Source organism: Oncorhynchus kisutch, linkage group LG23, assembly GCF_002021735.2.
Source record: "Oncorhynchus kisutch isolate 150728-3 linkage group LG23, Okis_V2, whole genome shotgun sequence".
NCBI classification, from domain to species: Eukaryota; Metazoa; Chordata; class Actinopteri; order Salmoniformes; family Salmonidae; genus Oncorhynchus; species Oncorhynchus kisutch.
Genome location: NC_034196.2, coordinates 17,331,437 through 17,352,083, shown reverse-complemented (window position 1 = coordinate 17,352,083; position 20,647 = coordinate 17,331,437). Strand labels below are relative to the sequence as shown.

The following is a 20,647-nucleotide window of genomic DNA, read 5'->3' as shown; positions in this document are numbered from 1 at the left end:
AGCTGACCTTCAGTCCGGAGCTGCCCCTCAGTCCTGAGCTGCCCCTCAGTCCCGAGCTGCCCCTCAGTCCCGAGCTGCCCCTCAGTCCAGTGGGGCCATTTAGTAGGGTTGCCAATACTAGGTCGGTGGCGAGGGTCGCCGGTTTAGGTTTGCGGACGGGAGTCCGCACCTTTGGGTGATTGTGGAGGCCAGGGGGGGGGGGGGGGGGGGGGTACTGTCACGCCCTGGCCTTAGTTATCTTTGTTTTCTTTATTATTTTGGTTAGGTCAGGGTGTGACATGGGGGATTTATGTGTTTTGTTTCCTGTCTAGGTCAATTGTAAATTGTATGTCTATGGTTGCCTAGATCCAAACTGTTACAGACCTATATCCATCCTGCCCTGCCTATCTAAGGTCTTCGAAAGCCAAGTCAACAAACAGGTCACTGACCATCTCGAATCCCACCGTACCTTCTCTGCTGTGCAATCTGGTTTCCGAGCCGGTCACGGGTGCACCCGAAGAGGGGGATGACTGAGGCAGCAGGGTTTAACAGGGTTCATTGCCTGTATCCGCTACGGATCCGCAGTCAAACGACCACCCCTCATCACTGTCAACGCTCCCTAAAACACTTCTGTGAGCAGGCCTTTCTAATCGACCTGGCCCGGGTATCCTGGAAGGATATTGACCTCATCCTGTCAGTTGAGGATGCCTGGTAATTCTTTAAAAGTAACTTCCTCACCATTTTAGATAAGCATGCTCCGTTCAAAAAATGCAGAACTAAGAACAGATATAGCCCTTGGTTCACTCCAGACCTGACTGCCCTCGACCAGCACAAAAACATCCTGTGGCGGACTGCAATAGCATTGAATAGTCCCCGCGATATGCAACTGTTCAGGGAAGTCAGGAACCAATACATGCAGTCAGTCAGGAAAGCAAAGGCCATCTTCTTCAGGCAGAAATTTGCATCCTGTAGCTCTAGCTCCAAAAAGTTCTGGGACACTGTAAAGTCCATGGAGAACAAGAGTACCTCCTCCCAGCTGCCCACTGCACTGAGGCTAGGTAACACGGTCACCACCGATAAATCCATGATTATCGAAAACTTCAACAAGCATTTCTCAACGGCTGGCCTTGCCTTCCTCCTGGCTACTCCAACCTCGGGCCAACAGCTCCGCTCCCCCCACAGCTACTCGCCTCTCCAGGTTCTCCTTTACCCAAATCCAGATAGCAGATGTTGTGAAAGAGCTGCAAAACCTGGACCCGTACAAATCAGCTGGGCTTGACAATCTGGACCCTCTATTTCTGAAACTATCCACCGCCATTGTCGCAACCCCTATTACCAGCCTGTTCAACCTCTCTTTCATATCGTCTGAGATCCCCAAGGATTGGAAAGCTGCTGCAGTCATCCCCCTCTTCAAAGGGGGAGACACCCTGGACCCAAACTGTTACAGACCTATATCCATCCTGCCCTGCATATCTAAGGTCTTCGAAAGCAAAGTCAACAAACAGGTCACTGACCATCTCGAATCCCACCGTACCTTCTCCGCTGTGCAATCTGGTTTCCGAGCTGGTCACGGGTGCACCTCAGCCACGCTCAAGGTACTAAACGATATCATAACCGCCATCGATAAAAGACAGTACTGTGCAGCCGGCTTCATCGACCTTGCCAAGGCTTTCGACTCTGTCAATCACCATATTCTTATCGGCAGACTCAGTAGCCTCGGTTTTCTAACGACTGCCTTGCCTGGTTCACCAACTACTTTGCAGACAGAGTTCAGTGTGTCAAATCGGAGGGCATGCTGTCCGGTCCTCTGGCAGTCTCTATGGGGGTGCCACAGGGTTCAATTCTCGGGCCGACTCTTTTCTCTGTATATATCAATGATGTTGCTCTTGCTGTGGCGATTCCCTGATCCTCCTCTACGCAGACGACACCATTCTGTATACTTCCGGTACGTCCTTGGACACTGTGCTATCTAACCTCCAAACGAGCTTCAATGCCATACAACACTCCTTCCGTGGCCTCCAACTGCTCTTAAACGCTAGTAAAACCAAATGCATGCTTTTCAACCGTTCGGTGCCTACACCCGCACGCCCGACTAGCATCACCACCCTGGATGGTTCCGACCTAGAATATGTGTACATCTATAAGTACCTAGGTGTCTGGCTAGACTGTAACCTCTCCTTCCAGACTCATATCAAACATCTCCAATCTAAAATAAAATCTAGAGTCTGCTTTCTATTCCGCAACAAGCCTCCTTCACTCACGCTGCCAAACTTACCCTAGTAAAACTGACTATCCTACCGATCCTCGACTTCGGCAATGTCATCTACAAAATAGCTTCCAATACTCTACTCAGCAAACTGGATGCAGTTTATCACAGTGCCATCCGTTTTGTTACTAAAGCACCTTATACCACCCACCACTGCGACCTGTATGCTCTAGTTGGCTGGCCCTCGCTACATATTCGTCGCCAGACCCACTGGCTCCAGGTCATCTACAAGTCCATGCTAGGTAAAGCTCTGCCTTATCTCAGTGGTCACGATGGCAACACCCACCCGTAGCACGCGCTCCAGCAGGTGTATCTCACTGATCATCCCTAAAGCCAACACCTCATTTGGCTGCCTTTCGTTCCAGTTCTCTGCTGCCTGTGACTGGAACAAATTGCAAAAATCGCTGAAGTTGGAGACTTTTATCTCCCTCACCAACTTCAAACATCTGCTATCTGAGCAGCTAACCGATCGCTGCAGCTGTACATAGTCTATCGGTAAATAGCCCACCCAATTTTACCTACCTCATCCCCATACTGTTTATATTTATTTACTTTTCTGCTCTTTTGCACACCAATATCTCTACCTGTACATGACCATCTGATCATTTATCACTCCAGTGTTAATCTGCAAAATTGTAATTATTCGCCTACCTCCTCATGCCTTTTGCACACAATGTATATGGACTCTCTTTTTTTTCTACTGTGTTATTGACTTGTTAATTGTTTACTCCATGTGTAACTCCGTGTTGTCTGTTCACACTGCTATGCTTTATCTTGGCCAGGTCGCAGTTGCAAATGAGAATTTGTTCTCTACTAGCCTACCTGGTTAAATAAAGGTGAAATTAAAATAAAACAATTAAAGAGGCAGCTGTCTATCGTTGTCTCTGATTGGGAACCATATTTAGGCCGTCATATTCTTTGGGTATTTTGTGGGTGATTGTTTCCTGTGTCAGTGTTTGTGCCACACGGGACTGTTTCGTTGCCAGTTCACTTTATTATTTTGTAATTGTGTTCATGTTTAGTTTTTCTTATTAAAAACCATGGACACCTGCCACGCTGCGTATTGGTCCGATCCTTGTTTCACCTCTTCTGAGGAAGAGGAGGAAATCTGCCGTGACAAGCTTTTGTGTATATCTGAAGCGGAAGGGTGTTAAAAGCCATGGTAAATTAAAATCACATCAAATCAAATTGTATTTGTCACATGCGTCAAATACAGCAGGTGTAGACCTGACAGTGAAATGCTTACTTACAAGCCCTCAACCAACAATGCAATTAAGACATAATGGGAAAATCAAAAGAAATCAGCCAAGACCTCAGAAAAAAAACTGTAGACCTCCACAAGTCTGGTTCATCCTTGGGAGCAATTTCCAAACACCTGAAGGTACCACGTTCATGTGTACAAACAATAGTACGCAAGTATAAACACCATGGGACCACCCAGCCGTCATACTGCTCAGGAAGGAGACGCGTTCTGTCTCCTAGAGATGAGCGTACTTTGCTGCAAAAAATGCAAATCAATCACAGAACAACCGCAAAGGACCTTATGAAGATGCTGGAGGAAACAGGTACAAAAGTATCTATATCCACAGTAAAATGAGTCCTATATCGACATAACCTGAAAGGCTGCTCAGCAAGGAAGAAGCCACTGCTCCAAAACCGCCATAAAAAAGCCAGACTATGATTTGCAACTGCACACGGGGACAAAGATCGTACTTTTTGTACTCGTACTCTCCTTTGGTTTGATGAAACAAAAATGGAACTATTTGGCTATAATGACCATCATTATGTTAGGAGGAAAAAGGGGGAGGCTTGCAAGCTGAAGATCACCATCCCAACCGTGAAGCACGGGGGTGGCAGCATCATGTTGTGGGGTGCTTTGCTGCAGGAGGAACTGGTGCACTTCACAAAATAGATGGCATCATGAGGAGGAAAATGATGTGGATATATTGAAGCAACATCTCAAGACATCAGTCAGGAAGTTAAATCTTGGTCGTAAATGGGTCTTCCAAATGGACAATGACCCCAAGCATACTTCCAAAGTTGTGGCAAAATGGCTTAAGGACAACACAGTCAAGGTACTGGAGTGGCTATCACAAAGCCCTGACCTCAATCCTATGGAACATTTGTGGGTAGAACTGAAAAAGCGTATGCGAGCAAGGAGACCTACAAACCTGACTCAGTTACAACAGCTCTGTCTGGAGGATTGGGCCAAAATTCACCCAATTTATTGTGGGTAGCTTGTGGAAGTCTACTCAAAACGTTAGACACAAGTTAAACAATTTGAAGGCAATGCTACCAAATACTAATTGAGTGTATGTAAACTTCTAACCCACTGGGAATGTGATGAAAGAAATAACAGCTGAAATAAATCATTCTCTGTACTATTATTCTGACATTTCACATTCTTAAAATAAAGTGGTGATCCTATCTGACCTAAGACAGGGAATTTGTACTAGGATTAAATGTCAGGAATTGTGAAAAACTGAGTTTAAATGTATTTGGCTAAGGTGCATGTAAACTTCCGACTTCAACTGTACATGGTTCATTCTGCCTCAGTCGATAATTTCACTGCTTTGCCCTTAGTAACGTGCACAGAATGGTAATTAGTATTTACAAAATGGAGGTGACAGGCATTTTAGTCATATGAGAGAATAGAGATTTTATATAATGTTGTTATATAATGGTGTAAGCAGCTTTGGTCATACATGAATATCATCTGTAAACATTTCATCTGGAAAGATATCCAGATATTCTAACATGTTATCTCTACTGCCTTGCAGTATGGTATCGCATATAAACTACATGACTGCATTTGAGTAAATCTCTAACCTCTAAAAAAGAAAGAAGTCACTTTTAATTCTGATGAATGACGCATGCCGAGCATGGGTGTGGAGAGGCAAGAGTTAACTTCTCCTCTCTAAGAAAGGGGAGGGGAGAGAGAACCCTTGCTTTGCTCGCCTTTTAAATTCACTGCTCCCCTGGGAATAGAGTAAACTCAGCTCACATACGCTGTGTGCGCTGCTGTCACAGTGTTTACATTTATTTTATTTTAATTACGGCACAACCTTGTCGTTTTTTTTTTTTTTTTTAATCAAGCTTCAGTATTGTCCAGTACATATAATATTGCGCCCACGTTTTATTGAATAGATACGATTTTGAAAGAAATGGAGGTGCTCCTCCACGAGGATTTGGCAGCTTTGTCAGATTTGGATGAACAAAGTTTGTTGGAATCCCTGAGTCAACGGTTCAGACAAGATCGTATCTATGTAAGTAACTTTACAAGTTCAGATTTATGTGCATGTGACTGCTGTGAAAGATATACAATTTGTTCCCCCATTACGAGGATATTTTGTATCTGACCAATGATTAAATGTTAACACTGATACTGTTATGTTATTGTGATGAGACCATTACTGTGCTTCAGGTTATATCGCTTTGACACTACAGTACAATCCCTGGACATGACCCCCCCCCCCCCCCCCAATGTTCTACCACGTCACCCATGTGTACACAGGACTTTGCACTCTGTAAAAATCCCTGTAATTTGATGTATTTTAATCTGCAACAAATCCCAACAAATCAAATACCTCAACCCTTAACATACTGACAGAACAGCTAGATTATCTAAATCTGTTTCAATGTATTTTATTACTTGACACGGCAGTAAACTCAACAGTGTTGAAGGGTCGGGATCGATGAATAACACAAATAGGCAGTCTAGTGGAGGCTGCTGAAGGGAGGCTGCCTCGTAATAATGGCCGGGAATTGTATCAAACACACCATTCCAGACATTATTATGAGCCGTCCTCCCCTCCGCAGCCTCCACTGATGCAGTCATATATCAACATGCCATTTTATTTCATGTCATTGTTGGCTGACAGAACAAAGAACTTTGTGCAGTGACACGAGTGGTGTTTGTCTTTGAATGTACAGTACACATTAATGACCCGCCAGCTGTATGTTCTTAATGTCGTAGTTCAGCCACGACTCTGTGAAACATAAAATAGATTAGGATATAAATTATTAGGATAGAAATGGCCTGATTTCTATTAAGGTGTTTCCATTTTTCAAGTAAGGAAAACCGGTTTACTCTGCTAATGTGTAAGGGAGGTTTCGTTAACAGTGGAGGCTAACAATCTGAGCTGACTTCAGTTTGAAAGGGAAACACTTGAAAACCAGTTTAACCTTGTCATTGATGGTAAACTCTTTCTCGCTCTCTTTCTTCCACTGCCTATCTCTACCAGACCTACATTGGGGACATCTTGGTGGCCATAAATCCATTTAAATACCTTCCTCTGTATGAGAAAGAGGTAAGTACTCCTACAAGACAAATAAGCATTCAGCTGTGCTGGCAGATTTAGTCCTAAAAGCTGCCCTAGCTGTCCAATGACTCCCTATGACCTGGAAAACATAGAAGTTCCACCAAGTATTTTCAAAGGCTTCTACACTTAAGCTTGCCTTATGGATTTAACCAACATAACTGACCAGTAATCTTTAGAAAAATCGACTAAACTGTTTGTAGACAGTGGCTTTAGAGATGTTCCTCCTTCTATCTGTTCAGGTATCAGAGAGCTATAAGTACCATGAGAAGACCAAGCTACCTCCTCACATATTTGCTGTGGCAGACAGGGCCTACCAGTCCATGCTGGGACGGTTGGCCACAGGACCCCGAAACCAATGCATTGTGATCAGGTGGGTCCATTAACAGTCTACAGTAGTACTTTACTGAGCCAAGCTGTATTGCACCAGCCTGTCACACATCCACTATAATAGTTTCTGGAAACATGTTATAAAGGATAATGTGAACCAAAAATATCCATGCCGGCACAGTTTAGTTTGGGTTGGCACGATTGTGTCTAAAAGATATATAAGGTTTCCTGAACACCACCCTAACAAATGGCAACAGACACCAGTGGCAGGTGTGTCTGCCCTGCTCAGGTCAGCGGTTATTTTTCTCTCTCACATTGACATTCCACTCCCAGTACAGCAGCTGCTTAGCTGTGTTAGCCTGTGTTTGTGGTGCCTGCAGACCAGCAGACCCAGGCTTGAGTCATGTCAACATGACCTTGCTGCTCTACACTGTAGCAGTAAATAGGTCTTGTGTAGCCTCCTGGTGAGAACACCGATTTCCTTGTCTGCCTCTGGTGACCTTCATCCAGCGTGAAATATGGAACCCTTTAATTGCAGAGGGAAGAGAAACATACTTCTGGCCATGTAGTGTATGTTGACACCTGCTCGTCGAACATCTCATTCCAAAATCATGGGCATTAATATGGACTCTTCTGGGAAGGATACCTCGTCAGTTGTACAACTGAATGCATTCAAATATCTTCCACATTTAACCAACCCTTCTGAATCAGAGAGTTGCGGGGGGCTGCCTTAATCGACATACACATCAGGGGCAGAACGACAGATTGTTACATTTATTGTATGCTGTCGCATTAATATTTCCCTTCACTGGAACTAAGGGGCCTATCCTGAACCATGAAAAACAGCCCCAGACCAGTATTCCTCCTCCACCAAACTTTCCAGTTGGCACTATGCATTTGGGCAGGTATCGTTCTCCTGGCATCCGCCAAACCCAGATTGGTCTGTCGGACTACCAGATGGTGAAGCATGATTCATCCCTCCAGAGAATGGGCTTCAAACTGCTCCAGAGTCCAATGGTGGCGAGCTTTACACAACTCCAGCTGCCGCTTGGTGATCTTAGGCTTTTTTGCGGCTGCTCGGCCATGGAAACCCATTTCATGAAGATCCCGACAAACAGTTATTGTGCTGACGTTACTTCCAGAGGCATTTTGGAACTCTGTAGTGAGTGTCGCAACCGAGGACAGAAGATTTTTACGAGCTGTACACTTCGGCAGTCCCGTTCTGTGAGCTTGTGTGGCCTACCACTTCACGGCTGAGCAGTTGTTACTCCTAGAGATTTCCACATCACAATAGGGATGCAACGGTACAGTGGGCCCACGATTCGGTATGTATCACGGTTTGTGGGCCACGGTAACGGTACAGTTTCGGTGTCTTTTTATATTTAAGAAAAAAATAAAAACATTACCCTTTAAACAATGAACTCTTTATTTTTCCTGTAGACAATTAAACTTTCCATTACGAAAAATGGCAGTACTAGGCCTGGTTTCTGTCTCTACTGTAGGTAATCAAGGGGAGAAAAACATTCAAATTAAAAGTGCTTCTTAGCTTTGACGACCTGACCTGTAGGTGCTTTGCCTTCTCTATTTTAAATAAACAGGGTACATACTTGTATAGGCAATATTAAATGTAAAAATAACAAAGTGCAACATTAAGTTGGTACCCTATATGAGGTATCTATTACTTTATGTTGAGGTTCTTCTGTAAAAAGATAAGCATGTCAACATTCTCTGAAGCAAGACAAGAACGACTGCACTGACAATGTCCCCTGCGGTGGAGAGAACGTTTACTTGCAACAGAGGTTCCCAGGACACTCGGGCAAGTCTTGCAACATGGGGAAACATTGACTGGTTTGTTTTCCACCACACAAAAGGATCAGCATCCACATGAAGGCAATCTGCTGCCTTGTATGAGGTGACCACCTCCTCAATCATTTTGGAAAAGGGCTTGGTCTGTTCCTATGCTTTGAAAATCTCCCCAAATAAACTCTAAATAAATTAATTAAAAGAGCCTGTCACTTGAATATCGTAGCACTCTCTTGCTGTCTTTCTCTCTCTCTCCATCAAATTGCATCTAAAATGGTTCCAGATTGATATATAGCCCTATATATAAATGTCCTAGCCTACCTCTTTTCACGTAATACATTCAATGCAGTATTTAGCTTATATTTAGCTAATTAATGATGGGTTATGCATAATAATCTTCTAATTTTAGCCTCTGTCTTTTGCGCAGTAGGCACGCACCTGGGCTCCGCTGGCCGCTCTCCTTATTAAATACTCCTCGGCTCTTGGAGTCAAGCTAGACTACATTCACTTGCTGGACATAATGTTTTTTATAAAGACTATTCGAAGAGGGACGCAAGCTCTTGTTTGCTAAATGTTAAATACAGCATCCAATAGAACTCACAGGTAGTATGAAAGAGTGAACGCGCAATGACGGTAGGCTTAAGGTCTTTTATTCAAACCCATAACCATTCAATCTTCGTGAAGAGAAGTCAAAGCCTTCTGCATCTATTAGTGAAGACAACAGAACTTATTTCATTTAACTGTTGAAGGCATGAAGCAACAATGGAGAGAGAGGTAGGCTAATAACATTAGGGGAAATATTATGAAAGGTGTGTATATATGCGTCAGCCTACTAATTATACAAATAGGCCCTATTATATTTTCAAAATCGCTAGCCTATACTTGTAACTTTGAAGGCCGCATGTGCTGCACCAGAATCACATGTTCTCTTCTGCTTTATCATGGTTTGAACGATGTGCGTAATTCAAATGTATTTAATTTATTTACCCAAGAGAACATATACTGTAGCTAGCTACATCTATGGGCTTTAATGTTTTTCTGTAATGTGCAGTAGCCTATATCATATGTATTGGATAAAGGCACAATCATTTGGTCTTTTTTTGGGCTTGGGCTCCATAAATGTATTTTAATGTAGGACTCATAATGTATTTAATATATGGCTCATGTGGCATCAGGCTTGAATTTTTGATCAAAGCTCTAATCAAATCATTAAAGAGCAGCAGTAAAAAAACAATACTGGGACTTTATACAGGGGGTATCGGTACAGAGTCGATGTGCAGGGGCACCGGTGTCAAGGTAATTGAGGTAATATGTGCATGTACAGTTGAAGTCAGAAGTTTACTTACACCTTAGCCAAATACATTTAAACTCAGTTTTTCACAATTCCTGACATTTAATCCTAGTAAAAATTCCCTGTCTTAGGTCAGTTAGGATCATCACTTTATTTTAAGAATGTGTAATGTCTGAGTAATAGTAGAGAGAATGATTTATTTCCTTAATCACATTCCCACTGGGTTAGAAGTTTACATGCACTCAATTTGGTAGCATTGCCTAAAACAATTTTAAGCTTGGGTAAAATGTTTCGGGTAGCCTTACACAAACTTTCCACAAAAAGTTGTGTGAATTTTGGCCCATTTCCTCCTGACAGAGATGGTGTAACTGAGTCAGGTTTGTAGGCATTCTTGCTTTTTCAGTTCTGCCCACATATTTTCTATAGAATTGAGGTCAGGGCTTTGTGATGACCACTCCAATACCTTTACTTTGTTGTCCTTAAGACATTTTGCCACAACTTTATGAAGTATGCTTGGGGTCATTGTCCATTTGAAAGACTCATTTGCAACCAAGCTTCAACTTCCTGACTGATGTCTTGAGATGTTGCTTCAATATATCCACATAATATTCCTCCCTCATGATGCCATCTATTTTGTGAAGTGCACCAGTCCCTCCTGCAGCAAAGCACCCCCACAACATGATGCTGCCACCCCCGTGCTTCACAGTTGGGATGGTGTTCTTCGGCTTGCAAGCCTCCAAACAATTGTCCTCCAAACATAAATGGTCATTATGGCCAAACAGTTATATTTTTGTTTCATCAGACCAGGGGAGATTTCTCCAAAAAGTATGATCTTTGTCCCCATGTGCAGTTGCAAACCGTTGTCTGGCTTTTTTTTATGGCGGTTTTGGAGCAGTGGCTTCTTCCTTGCTGAGCGGCCTTTCAGGTTATGTGGACTTATTGGACTCGTTTTACAGTGGATATATATAATTTTGTACCTGTTTCCTCCAGCATCTTCAAGGTCCTATGCGGTTGTTCTGTGATTGATTTGATGGTGTTTATACTTGCGTACTCTGGTTTGTACATATGAACGTGGTACGTTCAGGCATTTGGAAATTGCTCCTAAGGATGAAACAGACTTCTGGAGGTCTACAATTTGTCTGAGGTCTTGGCTGATATATTTAGATTTTTCCCATGATGTCAAGCAAAGAGGCACTGAGTTTGAAGGTAGGCCTTGAAATACATCCACAGGTACACCTCCAAATGACTCAAATGATGTCAATTAGCCTATGAGAAGCTTCTAAAGCCATGACATAATTTTCTGGAATTTTCCAAGCTTTTTAAAGGCACAGTCAACTTAGTGTTTGTAAACTTCTGACTCACTGGAATTGTGATACAGTGAAATAATCAGTCTGTAAACAATTGTTGGAAAAATGACTTGTGTTATGCACAAAGTAGATGTCCTAACCGACTTGCCAAAACTATAGTTTGTTAACAAGAAATTTGTGGAGTGGTTGAAACACCTTAGGTTGGAGTCATTAAAACTAGTTTATGTAAACTTCTGACTTCTAACTGTAGGTAGAGTTATTAAAGTGACTATGCATAGATGATCGAGATTAGCAGTGGTGTAAAGGAGGGAGTGAGGGCAATGCAAATAGTCTGTTTTAGCCATTTGATTAGCTGTTCAGGAGTCTTATGGCTTGGGGGGTAGAAGCTGTTTAGAAGGCTCTTGGACCCAGACTTGGCGCTACGGTACCCCTTGCCATGCGGTAGCCGAGAGAACAGTCTATGACTAGGTTGGCTGGAGTCTTTGACAATTTTAGGGCCTTCTTCTGACACTGCCTGGTATAGAGGTCCTGGATGGCAGGAAGCTTGGCCCCAGTGATGTACTGGGCCATAGGCACTATCCTCTGTAGTGCCTAGCGTTCGGAGACTGAGAAGTTGCCATACCAGACAGTGATGCAACCAGTCCAACCATCCTCTCGATGGTGCAGCTGTAGAACCTTTTGAGGATCTGAGGACCCATGCCAAGTCTTTTCAGTCTCCTGATGGGGAATAGGTTTTGTCGTGCCTGTTCCACGACTGTCTTGGGTGTGCTTGGACCATGTTAGTTTGTTGGCAATGTGGATGCCAAGGAACTTGAGGTCCTCAACCTTCTCCACTATAGCCCTTCGATGAGAATTTGGGCATGCTCGGTCCTCCTTTTCACAATCATGTCCTTTTGTCATGATCACTTTCAGGGAAAGGTTGTTGTCCTTGCACCAGACGGTCAGGTCTCTGACCTCCACCCTATAGGCTGTCTCATCGTTGTCGATGATCAGGCTTACCACTGTTGTGCCATCGGCAAACTTAATGATGGTGTTGGAGTCGTGCCTGCCCGTGCACTCATGAGTGAACAGGGGAGAGGAGGGGACTGAGCACACACCCCTGAGGGGCAACCTTGTTGAGGATCTGTGTTGCTACCTACCCTTACTACCTGGGGGCGGCCCATCAGGAAGTCCATGATCCAGTTGCAGAGGGAGGTGTTTAGTCCCAGGATCCTTAGCTTATTGATGAGCTTTGAGGGCACTATTGTGTTGAACGCTGAGCTGTAGTCAATGAATAGCATTCTCACATAGGTGTTCCTTTTGTCCAGGTGTGAAAGTGCAGTGTGGCGTACAATCGAGATTGCGACATTTGTGGATTTGTTGGGGCAGTATGCAAATTGGAGTGGGTTTAGGGCTTCTGGGATAATGCTGTTGATGTGAGCCATGACCAGCCTTTCAAAGCATTTCATGGCTACAGATGTGAGTGCTACGGGTTGGTAGTCATTTAGGCATGTTACGTTAGTGTTCTTGGGCACAGGGACTATGGTGGTCTGCTTCAAACATGTTGGTATTACAGACTCCGAAAGGGAGAGGTTGAAAATGACAGTGCAGACACTTGCCAGTTGGCCAGCACATGCTCGGAGGACACGTCGTGGTAATCCGTCTGGCCCTGCAGCCTTGTGAATGTTGACCTGTTTAAAGGTCTTACTCACATCGGCTGCGGAGAGCGTGAACATACTGTCATCCAGAACAGCATATATTCTCATGCATGTTTTCGTGTTACTTACCTCGAAGCGAGCATAGAAGTTATATAGCTCATCAGGAAGGCTCATATCACTGGGCAGCTACCGGCTATCCCTTTGTTGTCTGTAATAGTTTGCAAGCCCTGCCACATCTGACGAGCGTTTGAGCCTGTGTAGTGGGATTCGATCTTAGTCCTGTATTTAAGCTTTGCCTGTTTGATGGTTCGTCGGAGGGCATAGTGGGGTTTCTTATAAGCTCCTTGGAAGCGGAAGCTCTACCCGTTAGCTCAGTGCGAATGTTGCATGTAATCCATTGCTTCTGGTTGGGATATGTACGTACAGTCACTTTGGGGACTATGTCATCGACACACTTATTGATGAAGCCAGTGACTGATGTGGTGTGCTCTTCAATGCCATCGGAAGAAACCCGGAATGTTTTTCAGTCTGTGCTTGCAAAACAGTCCTGTAGTTTAGCATCTGCTTCATCTGACCACTCATTTTTATAGACCGAGTCACTGGTGCTTCCTGCTTTAATTTTTGCTTGTAAGCAGGAATCGGGAGGATAAAATTAGGGTCAGATTTGCCAAATGGAGGGCAAGGGAGAGCTTTGTATGCATCTCTGTGTGTGTGGAGTAAAGGTGGTCTAGAGTTATTTTAATTTATTTATTTATTTATTTTCTCCTCTAATTTAAGTTTCCCTGCATTAAAGTCCCCAGCCATTAGGAGCACGACCTCTGGATGAGCATTTTCTTGTTTGCTTATGGCGGTATACAGCTCATTGAGTGCGGTTTTAGTGCCAGCATCGGTCTGTGTTGGTATGTAGACAGCTACCAAAAATAATGGTATGTAGACAGCTACCAAAAATACAGATAGTGTGGTTTACAGCTTATGCTCTACCTCAGGTGAGCTAAACCTTGAGACTTCCTTAGATATCGTGCACCAGCCGTTGTTTACAAATATACATAGTTCCCGCCCTGGGACTTACCAGGGGCTGCAGTTCTATCCTGCCAGTAGAGGGAATAACCTGCCAGCTGTATGATATTAATAGCCATCGTTCAGCCACGACTCGGTGAAACATAAGATATTACAGTTTGTAATGTATCGTTGGTAGGTTATACGTGCTTTCAGTTCGTCCCATTTATTAGCTAATATAGTATTAGTTAGCTAATAGTACGGCTGGCAAAGGCAGATTAGCCACTCGTCGCCTGATCCTCACCCCGATCTCCTTCTGTGAAATCTCAGTTTCTTTCTCCAGCGAATGACGGGGATGAGGGCCTGTTTGGAGTATATCCTTCCCGTCCGACTCATTAAAGAAAAGTTATTTGTCTAATTCGAGGTGATTAATTGCTGTTCTGATGTCTAGAACCTCTTTTCGGTCATAAGAGATGGTAGCAGCAACATTATGTACAAAATAAGTTACAAACAATGCGAAAAAACAAACAAAATAGCATGGTTGGTTCCGAGCCAATCAAACGTCAGCCATCCTTTCTGGCGCCATCTTTCATATCACTCTTCTTTTTTCTTTTTTTTCTTTCTCCCTGCAAATCCCCTCTGAGTTTTTCATCATAACCCCTTCTCCTCAGGAGTCCTATGTGGTATCCTAGATTCCTGTAGTTGTCACAAAACAATCTCCTGGAAAATATTTTTGAACAGATTTGGGATCCATAATTACAATAACACTATAGCAATGGAGCATGTTCAGATCACTGCATACTTCGGTATCAAGCTACAGAGGTTTCCACTACAGTAATATGGATTGCTCCCTAAGGAATTAATTTACACTGGGTCTGCCCCGGCATAAACCTACAGTAAACTTGGTAAACATGACGGAGGTTCTCCTCAATGTGTTTAGCAGAGGTTTAGGAGTTTAACTGTAATGTAGTCCTGTCAATCATTCTAGTGGAGGATATATTGTACTGTACTTTGCGGATGTTTGCTCGCCACTGCTGCAGGCTACAGCGTCTCCCTGTTTTTTAAATGTAGGTGTAGGGATTTTAATACTGCAATTTCACTTAGTAATTTCCATGAAAGTGAAACATGCAACCTTCATGTTAATGTTTCATTAATGTTTGTCAAAAGACACGTCTTATCCCTTTTCTCTAAGATAAAATGTTCTTGAAATTGCAGAACTGGTACTGCAGACGTTTACAGGATATACACTGAGTGGACAGAACATTAGGAACACCTTTCTAATATTGAGTTGCACCCTATTTTTCCGTCAGTACAGCCTCAATTTGTCGGGGCAAGGACTCTGCAAGGTGTCAAGCATTCCACAAGGACTCTGCAAGGTGTCAAGCATTCCACAAGGACTCTGCAAGGTGTCAAGCATTCCACAAGGACTCTGCAAGGTGTCAAGCATTCCACAAGGACTCTGCAAGGTGTCAAGCATTCCACAAGGACTCTGCAAGGTGTCAAGCATTCCACAAGGACTCTGCAAGGTGTCAAGCATTCCACAAGGACTCTGCAAGGTGTCAAGCATTCCACAAGGACTCTGCAAGGTGTCAAGCATTCCACAAGGACTCTGTAAGGTGTCAAGCATTCCACAAGGACTCTGTAAGGTGTCAAGCATTCCACAAGGACTCTGCAAGGTGTCAAGCATTCCACAAGGACTCTGCAAGGTGTCAAGCATTCCACAAGGACTCTGCAAGGTGTCAAGCATTCCACAAGGACTCTGTAAGGTGTCAAGCATTCCACAAGGACTCTGTAAGGTGTCAAGCATTCCACAAGGAGGCTGGTCCATGTTGACGCCAATGCTTCCCACAGTTGTGTCAAGTTGACTGGATGTCCGTAGGGTGGTGGACCAATCTTGATACACGGGAAACTGTTGAGCATGACAGGTTGATGGATAAGCTTTTGTTGAAACCATATAGAACCTACAATAAAAGTGAGATGTTGCTCTGTTTCACATCCATGGAAGCTTGTGGATCCATCTGAAAAGAGGGGTGCTTGATATTAATACATGAATGCAAGATTGGAAGGACTTGTGTACGGTTGTTGGTTGTATAGTATTTGGCAGTTTGTTTTTTCAAGCACATGCCTACCAGCAGTCTCTGCAGTGGTTGAATGGGGCCAGTCGTCCCGTGTTACAGCGCTGTCACTGATGAATGAGCCGGTCAGCCAGTCAGGGTGGGAGGGGCTGGATGAGGCCAAAAGTTGCTTGCGGTAACAAGGAAAGAATGTGACAACTTACTGTACCATGACTTATACAATGATAGGGAGAGAACACCCGCCTAAATGCATAGGTATACCCACACATTAGCATGTAAATAACACCTCTATTTTTAACAATGAGAAAGGGTCCGACAAAGGGAATGTATGTCTCATAGGTAATATATCTATTTTATAACATGGGTGTTGATCTCGCTTCATTGGAGGCCGATAAACATGCTAAAGAGTTGCAATGGAGTCTCGACTCTAAATGGGATAAGGAAGTAATTCATTCAACAGCCAGGCATTATCAGTTCTCCCAGGATTTTGAACTATAAATGTAGTTCTTGGACTTGCAGTTGGAATGTAGAGTTCTGAAGCAAACATCATGCAGAAAGTCAAGACTGAGGCTATACTGGAAAAACAACCAGCGATGATGTCATGGAAACATGCCCAGCATTGAAATGAAAAAAGGTTTAAAAACATATTTTGGTAAAATGCCATTTGCAATCAGAGCTTATCACAAAAGCCCTAGGCCATGCTTGGCTTTCTCCCCTTGGCAGGAAGCAGCATGGTGGCATCAACAGAGTGTAGACTACATACAGTGAAGGCACTATCAGCAGCACATGCACATTTGCAAGTCCTATTGCTCATGCAAAACCCTGCACTGGTTTTCAAGTACTACTCATGTGTACAGCTTATCAATTTGGGAGAGACATATCAAGCTCCTGCAATTTGGCTGCCAAATGTCTTTCTAATTATTGGTCACTAGAAACCCGAAAAGGTAGGATGGCGTTCTGAGCTGATATTGTGTTATCTGTGCCAAATTTAATCTTGCAGTCACAGTGTTCAAAAGGTATATAGTGCCCTCCACTAATATTGGCACACTTGGTAAATATGAGCAAAACGGGCTGTGATGAAAATGTCTTTGCTGTTTGTCCTCTTGGTCTTTCATTCAAAATATTCACAAAAATCTAACCTTTTAATTGAAGTGTAATGATTCAAATAAATGTGAAAAGTTTGTGTGCCACATTCTTATGAGTAAAATGTAACTGAAGTATCTTCCCATTCATATTTTAAGTTAACCTGAGTGGTTAGGAATAATTAAGAGGTAAGCCATGACTTCCTGTTTCACTGGGGTGTATATATATGAGGTGTGACAGGCCAAGTTACCATCGTCATCCATCACTATGGGAAAGATCTGAGAATACAGTAATGATGTGCGACAAAAGGTTGTTGAGCTGCACAAATGAGGAAATGGCTATAAGAAAATGGCTCAACGGTTGAAAATGCCCATTTCCAATATCGGGGCAATAATTAAGAAGTTTAAAGCAACTGAAGATGTTAACAATCGGCCAGGAAGAGGACGTGTGTCTATATTGACCCCACGCACAGTGAAGAGGATGGTTAGATTGGCCAAAAAATCTCCAAGGATCACAGTTGGAGAATTGCAGACGTTAGTTGGGTGTTGGGGTCAGAAAGTCTCCAAAACTACAATTAGACGACGCCTACATAACCACAAGTTGTTTGGGATGGTTGCCATAAAAAGCCTTTGCTGTCATCAAACAACAAACTCAAGTGTTTACAGTTTGCCAAACGTTACTGGAACTTTCAATGGGACCGGATTCTATGGTTAGATGAGGACGAAATAGAGCTTTTTGGAAACAAACACCAGATGTGGGTTTGGCATAGTCAGAAACATATCCATGCAGAAAATGACCACATCCTCATTGTGAAGTATGGTGGTGGATCTTTGTTGTAGGCCTGTATTTCTTCCAAAGGACCTGGACAACTTGTTAGGATACATGGTATCATGGACTCTATCAAGTACCAGCAGATATTAAATCAAAACCTGACTGCCTTTGCCAGGAAGTTTAAACTGGGCCGTGGTTGGATCTTCCAGCAGGACAATGATCCAAAGCACACCTCAAATCAGCACACATTGTTCACTGACCACAGAACCAAGGTTTTGCCATGCCATCTCAGTCCCCTGACCTAAACCCCATAGAAAACCTGTGGGATGAGATGAAGAGGAGAGTCCACAAGCGGGAAATCTCAGAATCTAAAGGATCGGGAGAGATTCTGTATAGAGGAATGGTCTCAGATTCCTAGCCATGTGTTCTCCAACCTCATTACTCATTATAGGAGAAGACTCAGATGTTAATTATGTTAAACAGTAATATAAAAAAATCACTGCCCATTTTTTTGCTCATATTTACCAAGCATGCCAATATTAGTGGTGCGCTCTATCTTGGTAGTCTGTGTATGATGGCAATACACAGCTTTTTTTTTCTTTACATTTGAGAAATTGATCATGTCTATATTCAACGTCATACTACAGACGTACTACATAACTCAAATGATACACTGCCAGTTATTTCTAATGGAGTCTTTTTACCGTGACCGTAGTGGGGAGAGTGGAGCAGGAAAGACGGAGAGCACCAAGCTGCTGCTCAGACAGATCATGGAGCTGTGCAGAGCCAACTCTCAGCTGGAGCAACAGATATTACAGGTAAGACCTCATACCTACCCCAATGTATGTCACGAAAGACATTTGTAATTCTCTTATCTAATGCTAACACGGAGCAACATATATTGCCAGCTAGAGCTCTATTATATCTATAATAATGCTCACTTACACTGAGTATTTCAAACATTAGGAACAAGTTCCTAATATTGAGCCAGGGATGCTGGCCCATGTTGACTCCAATGCTTCCCACAGTTGTCAAGTTGGCTGGATGTCCTTTGGGTGGTGGACCTTTCTTGATACACACGGGAAACGATTTAGTGTGAAAAACCCAGCAGCATTGCAGTTCTTGACACAAAGCGTTGCGCCTGGCACCTACTATCATACCCTGTTCAATGGCACTTAAATATTTTGTCTTGCCCATTCATCCTCTGAATGGCACACATACACAATCCATGTCTCAAGGCTTTTTAATCAGTCTCCTTCCCTTCATCTACACAGATTTTAAAGTGGATTTAGCAAGTGACTTCAATAAGGGATCATAGCTTTTACCTGGATTCACCTGATCACTCTATGCCTGTGCCCAAGAACACTAAGATGAAATGACTACCGTCCGTCCCGTAGCACTCACGTCTGTAGCCATGAAGTGCTTTGAAAAGCTGGTCATGACTCACATTATCACCATTATCCCAGAAACCCTAGACCCGCTCCAATTCCCATACCGTTGCACAGACGATGCTATCTCTATTGCACTCCACACTGCCCTTTCCCAACCGGACAAAAGGAACACCTATGTGAGAATGCTATTCATTGACTACAGCTCAGCGTTCAACACCATAGTGCCCTCAAAGCTCATCAATAAGCTAAGGATCCTGTGACTAAACACCTCCCTCTGCAACTGGATCATGGACTTCCTGATGGGCCGCCCCCAGGTAGTAAGGGTAGGTAGCAACACATCCGCCATGCTGATCCACAACTTAGGGGTCCCTCATGGGTGCGTGCTCAGTCCCCTCCAGTACTCCCTGTTCACTCATAACTGCACGACTCCAACACCATCAAGTTTGCCGATGACACAACAGTGGTAGGCCTGATCACCGACAATGAGGAGACGGCCTATAGGGAGGAGGTCCGAGACCTGTCCGTGTGGTGCCAGGACAACAACCTCTCCCTCAACGTGATCAAGACTAAGGAGATGATTATGGACTACAGGAAAAAGAGGACCGAGCACACCCCCATTCTCATCGACGGGGCTGCAGTGAAGCAGGTTGAGATTTTCAAGTTACTTGGTGTCCACATCACCAACAAACTAACATGGTCCAAGCATACCAAGACAGTCGTGAAGAGGGCACGACAAAACCTATCCACCCTTTATGCCGCTGCTACGCTCTGTTCAAATCTATACATGGTTACTTTAACTCTACCCACTTGTACATATTGTGACTAATACGATTTTGATTTGTCATGTTAATGTTTTGTATGCTCAGTGTATATCAGACAAATAAGAGTAATAACAATTGAGTTGGGTGCTGCAGATATGGGAGACTGATACTGCAGCTAACAGAGTAGACTGATTTCGACACAACCCTTCTACCACACCTCAGGCTTGCTCTCATACCTCAATTTAAATGAACATGGAATGGAACATTCTTCTTTTTGCCTCGAGCATAGCTGAATGGGCGTTGGATGAGGTTGCCCTGAACACTGATCCAGTTTGTCAACTTGTATACAGCAACCGTAGCACTGGCACATGAAGGATGTGTGATCACACCTTGATGACATCACCACCTTGATGCTCAGCTCTGTGTGCCAAAAATTATAGGGTTGGCCGGGGACTCGTGACCTGCTCAGAACACTCATTCCAACGTCTATGAGTCAGCCATTTTTGAGTCATTCAGTGGAAAACGGGCCATTTATTGTCCTACTTTGTTCTTTTACGGTCCCACCTTCAGGTTGACATGGCTTTTATGGGAGAGAAACCATGACATGTAATGTTTGCATTAAAAAAAAAATGGCCTTG

At 43.6% G+C, this 20,647-nt stretch overlaps 1 protein-coding gene across 2 annotated transcripts in view; it reads left to right on the top strand.

The window, feature by feature from the left end:
• Positions 1–5,180: 5,180 nt before the first annotated feature.
• The window catches only part of LOC109868590 (myosin-IIIb), a 53,272-nt gene continuing 37,805 nt past the window's right edge, over positions 5,181–20,647 (top strand). Inside the window, exons 1-4 of one of the 2 annotated variants that reach the window (XM_031802929.1) lie at positions 5,181–5,511; positions 6,490–6,555; positions 6,807–6,937; positions 18,573–18,675. In XM_031802929.1, coding sequence (XP_031658789.1) covers positions 5,410–5,511; positions 6,490–6,555; positions 6,807–6,937; positions 18,573–18,675 — 402 coding nt within the window. In that variant the 5' untranslated portion in view covers positions 5,181–5,409. The remainder of the gene's footprint in view (positions 5,512–6,489; positions 6,556–6,806; positions 6,938–18,572; positions 18,676–20,647) is intronic. The other variant, XM_020458261.2, reaches the window with a different exon arrangement.